The 6,000-nt window shown below is 39.7% G+C and overlaps 1 protein-coding gene across 2 annotated transcripts in view; it reads left to right on the top strand.

Moving 5' to 3' along the window:
• Positions 1 to 5,295: 5,295 nt before the first annotated feature.
• GRID2 (glutamate ionotropic receptor delta type subunit 2) overlaps positions 5,296 to 6,000 on the top strand; it is a 1,393,842-nt gene continuing 1,393,137 nt past the window's right edge. The window contains exon 1 of one of the 2 annotated variants that reach the window (XM_044912908.1): positions 5,296 to 5,664. In XM_044912908.1, coding sequence (XP_044768843.1) covers positions 5,577 to 5,664 — 88 coding nt within the window. In that variant the 5' untranslated portion in view covers positions 5,296 to 5,576. The remainder of the gene's footprint in view (positions 5,665 to 6,000) is intronic. The other variant, XM_044912909.1, reaches the window with a different exon arrangement.

Raw genomic sequence — 6,000 nt, 5'->3', positions numbered from 1 at the left:
GGAAGGGATTAGAGTTTAAGTAGAAGGAAAGAAGGAGGGCAAGAAAACGGGACGGAAGGGAGGGAGGGAGGGACAGAAGGAGGGAAGGAGGGAGGCATGAAGGAAGCATCACCTGTTAATCAAGTATAAGATTTGCACTAGTGTCACAGATAACATAATTTGACAGAGTAGAAAGTGGTGGGGCACTGCAAGGTTGACCCCCCTCCCAAAAAAGAACATGGTATACCCATCGTGAACATGTTACATAGAAATGTGTGATTTAATGATTTTCTTGAAGCATATTTAAAAGTCAAAAAAATGTGTTTTCTCAATTCGAGTCTTTCATCAAATGTCAGTACAACTTCTGCGACTCAGTTTCTCATTCTCTTCCAGAACACCAAGCACTGAGTAAGAGAGGCCCTAAAATCCCCTTGAGTTTTGAACTTCTTTGATTTGCTAAGTATAAAAGTCACCTTTTCAGCCCCTCAAACAAAAAGAATTTGATTTTTACTTCTGCAAATGAACATCTCAATTATAAATTTACAGTCATAATTTGTTATTGCCTGCATATGCAGGTAGTCATTGCAAGCTCATAGTTTTCCTTTCGTAGTCATATTAATTAAAGTTGCAGTATACTTAGAATCATTTGTGTGGCTAATCATATTTGTAATACTAACAATACAATTATAGCAAATTAGATAAAATGATCAAAATGCATTACTTCCTATTTTTTCTCTGATATTCTTTTCAAAGCTATTTCACCCTAATTTTCAAGTAAGTTTTCCCATAAATTTACAGTGTTTTATATCAAAACAAAATACATCTTTTGAGTCACTGAATATTATTGAAGTTCTTTTTTTTTTTTTTAAGATTTTATTTACTTATATGACAGAGAGAGACACAGCGAGAGAGGGAACACAAGCAGGGGGAGCAAGAGAGGGAGAAGCAGGCTTCCCGCAGAGCAGGGAGCCCAATGCAGGGCTCGATCCCAGGACCCTGGGACCATGACCTGAGCCGAAGTTAGACGCTTAACGACTGAGCCACCCAGGTGCCCCATTATTGGAGTTCTTTAAAATTGACTAATGTAAGTTGACTTACTACCTTTGCAACATTCAGTGAGCAGCTGATTTTTAAAGTTTAGACATTGATATTCCTAGTATTTGTTTAGAGTAAAAATGAAAGAATTATATATTCCAGGTATTTCCATTATGTTGCTTTCTTTCCACACAGTACATTGTACATGATTAAAGGAGCCTGCAAATCCCCTCCAAAAACGCAAATTAATAGTTCTCCCAAATTCTGTTCTTCCATAAAAAAATAATCATTATTCTTTACATCTTAAAGCTGCTAGGATTATCTACCACTTCTTGAAATTACAGTAGTCTCCCTTATCCACAGTGGATATGTTTGAAGACCCACAGTGGATGCCTGAAATCACGGCTAGTACTGAAACTTATATATACTAGGATTATTGCTACAGATACATACATATGATAAAGCTTAGATGATAAATCAGGCACAGTAAGAGGTTAACAACAATAACAAAATAGAGCTATTATAACAATATACTGTAATAAAAGGTGTATGAGTGTGGTTCCTCTCCCTCTCAAAATACCTTATTGTACTGTACTCACCCTTTTACTAACGATGACATAGCATGATAAAATGCCTATGTGATGAGAAGAGGTGACGTGAACAACAAACATTGTGACAAAGCATTAAGCTGCTGTTGATCTTCTGATGATACAAAAGGATGATCATTGGCTTCCAGGCCATGATTGACTTTGGATAACTGAAACTGTAGGAAGTAAAACTGTGGGTAAGGGGGGAGGATTACTCTATTGATGTTCATAACACAACTCATGCCTGAATTGAATTGACAGTCTCCACATAGGAAGAATAAATTCATGACTCATTGTTCCCTTACATTTTTATTCCAAAAATTAATCATTGGTATAAAATTTTCATGAATGGAAGCTGTTTTTTCAACAAAAAAATATGCTATAATGCCAAAGTTTTGAATTTCAGTACAGCAAGTCAGATGTATCAGCCATTTCTATATGATATTGCTTGAATTAAAGCTAAATAGCCTTAATTAGACAAATATATGGCCTTCATAAAAAGCTGATATGGAAGTACAACCAGTGAATTTCTTATTCCCCCCCCCCCCGGAATTCAACTTTTACTTAAATATTAAAGAACTTTGCATCCAGCTAACCTAAGTAAACTAATTTTGTATCCATCTAATTATATCACAATATGAAATTTTCTAAAATAGTAGGAAATATGGTTAACACGTAATTTAAAAATGTGTTTAAACTCATATTTCATACAAAAACTCCTAATTAGGGCTCATTTGGTATAGAAATTATTTCAACAGCTTAAAAGAGTGATTGATATTCTTAAATTTAAAATCAATAAGCCACTGTTATGCTTCAATTCTGCATTAACTTTGTATTACTTTTAGAAAGCTACATCTCATGGTACTATTATTTCTTTTGAATGTCAGGAACGTGAATTTTGATGCCTTTACGGTTTTTGTGATGTGTCATGAAGACTCGTAAATGTCTGAGTATTGTGACAGTAGTTCTGAAGTATGGCTACACATTAGAGTCAGATTCAGAGAGTTTAACACATATTGGTCAGACCCCAAACCCCAGAGATTTTGATTCAATTAGCCTGAAGTGATCTTTTTGAAAAGCTTTCTAGGTTATTCCAAAGTGAAGCTACCTTTGAGAACCAATAAATGGGAGGATTTGGGAATAATGAAAATGTTTTGCTCATAATACTCCAGAACAGATATCCAAGACAGAAGATGATATGAATTGACTATATTTAGCTATCTCCAGGAATGACATTTATTAAGCTAGGACTGAGCCAGCTAATGTTTTGAAGTTCCTCCTAGTTCTTTGATTCTAACATATTATAGTGTTCTTTCCATGTTAATGGTTATTTCACAATTTTTTTCTTCATAGAGCACATAGTGACTCATCAATTTTTTAAACACCCTTGTGAATAATGTAATAGAAGCAAGCTATGGAGCGATACCTCCATTCTTTCAAAAACTTCATTATCTGTAACAACAAAATATGATCCATGAAATCACAACAGAACTCTTTAAAAAGTAAAATGACATCAATAACATTAATACAATCAAATTGAGTACAGGTATACTGATGGGAAAAATAAAGGAATGATCAAAATTGAGACAAATTAATCAGTGATGGCTTCTTGGAAGCACTGATTTATGCCAGATTCAGATGGAAATGATGAAATCCAAGTCGACAAAGGGGCTCTATGTAAATTGCTGCAGTGAATAAAACATGAATAAGCTATGGTCCTCACTCTCAGGGCACTGATGACCTAATTCAGAAGTAGTCCCATCTAACTCTAATATAAAGGTAGAGTGTGCTATGAGAACACAGAAGAAGGATAGATGTATTCTATATTAAAGGATTGGACATTATATCACGGGCAAAATTGGAATTAATCTCTGAAGTGGCAGAGTGGTTGGAAGAATGAATAGATACCTTCCAACAGAATTATTGACCTAAGTAACAATATGGTAGCACATTTTCTGGAATGTTCAGGGAAAAACTACACAAGATGAATGAAAGAAGGCATTTCACAGAGGTGAGAACGTACATCTGTGTTTGGAGAAATACTAGCCCAATTCACCAGGCTAGAAAGTCTCAAGAAAAAAAGAGGTTTGCCAAATATGAAAGTAAGGGAGGGCCCTGAAAGGTTGTTTAAGGAGTTTGACATCCACAAATCCCAAATAGCAACATTTCCAAAGGAGTCCAATTATAATTGAAATAATATCAGGCCTATTAATATCTGGCCTCAACTAGTTATTTGGTTGTGTTAACAAACCTCCAGTCTGAAGTGGGGTCAGACTGAATATAAGATAATCATAACAAGAAAGGAAGTCACAATTGTCAGGATTATATTTCAAGGAATAAGCGTGCCAAAATTCCTTTCATTCTGGGACTGGGAGGCTGTCATTCAGTACTTTTTCAGCTCTTTTCATGGAGAAGCTACCAACTTCCTCATTCTGAATTTATATACATAGGTCCATTGTCAGAACTACTCAATGTAATATTTGGATCAAATGTTTCACTAAAGCATGTATTTTACTATTTATTACATTTTTTTTCACGTTCTTCTTTATCCTTTCTTTATCCTGATTGCCTAAAAATACTCTGGAGAGAGGGAGAGAAGGAAAAAAAAATCACTGTATAAAAAATAATTAGCATGTCCTCTCCTTTTTATAACTTTATAATTGAAATCTCATTAAGCGCTTTCTAGGTCTCTTTTCCCTTAGTGACCAGGTGTCCCTAATTTGTTTTTATCCAATGTGACTAATTCCAGGCAAAGACTAGAAAAAGTCTGATACCTGTTGGAGAATAGCAATAGCAAGGTTAAATAAGTGGGGTGGCTTTTTCAGGTTGCCTTTAACCTCCTAAAAACAAAACAAAACAAAACAAAACACAACCAAAAAGCTTCAACGTTCTTTTTTTTTTTCTTGGAGTCCTGCCTTTTTCTCAGTCCCAGTTGAAGATTCCAAGGGAAATGAGAGCACTATTTTGTTTCTCCCTTGTATTGCAGATAGGGGGAGGAGGTGGTTATTAGAGAGAAGCTCTTCCTCTCTCGGTTCCCCCGCTCTCCGCTTGACAGCACCGCTCTCTCGCGGGCTCGCTCGTTCTCCTAGGTGATCCATTTCTAGGCAACGTGGGGCTAGTGCTGAAGCTGCCAGGCTCTCCTTGCTTGCTTCCTGCATCCCGCCAGGCGAACCGCTCCAAAAGCATCCTGCAGCCCGCAGGCTTCCCTCCGCCGGCCCGGCCCCGGTGCTCGCGCCCGGCGCAACTCCCCCGCCACCGCGCCCGAGCGAACCGGCTCCCCGGGCCCGCCTCGCCGAGCTCCGCTCCCTGCCTCGCGCAGAAAAGGAATTTTCTCTGCATTACTATCTGCATTACCTTGAAGTTCACTTTTACTACCCCTCTTGGAGAGGGCTTTTTTCCCTTCCCTGTTGGAATCTGGCTGCTCCGCTTGGAATCTCCTAATCTTTCCTTTCCACTTAGATTTTATTTTGGCAGCGAAACAAGTGATTCTCTGCGGGCCGTTGGGGCGGGGGCGGGGGGCGCTTTTTTTTTTTTTTTTGGTTGGGGGAGGGGGAGGGGAACATCCGGCGTAGAGTGTAGGGGGGTGGTCTGGTTGGAAGTTGCGGCGGAGCTGGGACTGGAGACCCGCGGCCCCGGCTCAGCGATGGGGATGGTGTGAGCTCCAGCCTCTCCCCCTGCCCGAGAGCAGCCGAGGCTGGATACATTTTTTTAAAAGCCAAACTGCAAACAACTCTGGCGACGCCAAAATTCCCCTCCAAGTGACACGGCTTTGCGAAGGAGGTTTCCTCAGGCTGGGCTCTCTTAATTCGCTCTGCCTTCATCAGCGACGATTAAAGGCTTTGCTCTGGCAGTAGGAATTTAGAAAAAAAGAAAAAGCTGCGCTAAACTCTATCGTGACCTCGAACTCTTCGGACTGGTTTAAAAAAAATATATTGAAAGAGAAACCATCCTGAAAGAGATTCAGCATAGGAGGAGATGGAAGTTTTCCCCTTGCTCTTGGTTTTGTCTGTGTGGTGGTCTCGAACCTGGGACTTGGCGAATGCGGATTCAATCATTCACATCGGTAAGAAAGGGCAGGTGTTGCCTGTGGGTACTTTTAACGTTTGGGTTAGCAAATGTTTCCCTTTGCTTCCCCCTCTCCGCCCTCTGTGTGGCTTATTGGCGCTGGCTTCTGTTTATTGCCCCTTCCCGCTAACCTTCCCTCACACTTGTTCAGTTTTCTGGCAGGATGTGGATGCTCGAACCTTGACTTGGGCCGTTGTTTCGCGGTGAATCGTGGAGTGTGTGATGGATGCGTGGGGGTCTCGAGTTTACCTCAGTTGTGCGTGTGTGCCGGGAAGTGCGGGGGGTGGGTTCTGACTGTGTCGGGAAAGGAAGTTTAATCGACTCTACCTTCCAT

Source organism: Neomonachus schauinslandi, chromosome 2, assembly GCF_002201575.2.
Source record: "Neomonachus schauinslandi chromosome 2, ASM220157v2, whole genome shotgun sequence".
Classification (NCBI taxonomy): Eukaryota; Metazoa; Chordata; class Mammalia; order Carnivora; family Phocidae; genus Neomonachus; species Neomonachus schauinslandi.
Note: the sequence above shows the minus strand (reverse complement) of the source record. Positions and strands in the feature narration are given on the sequence as shown.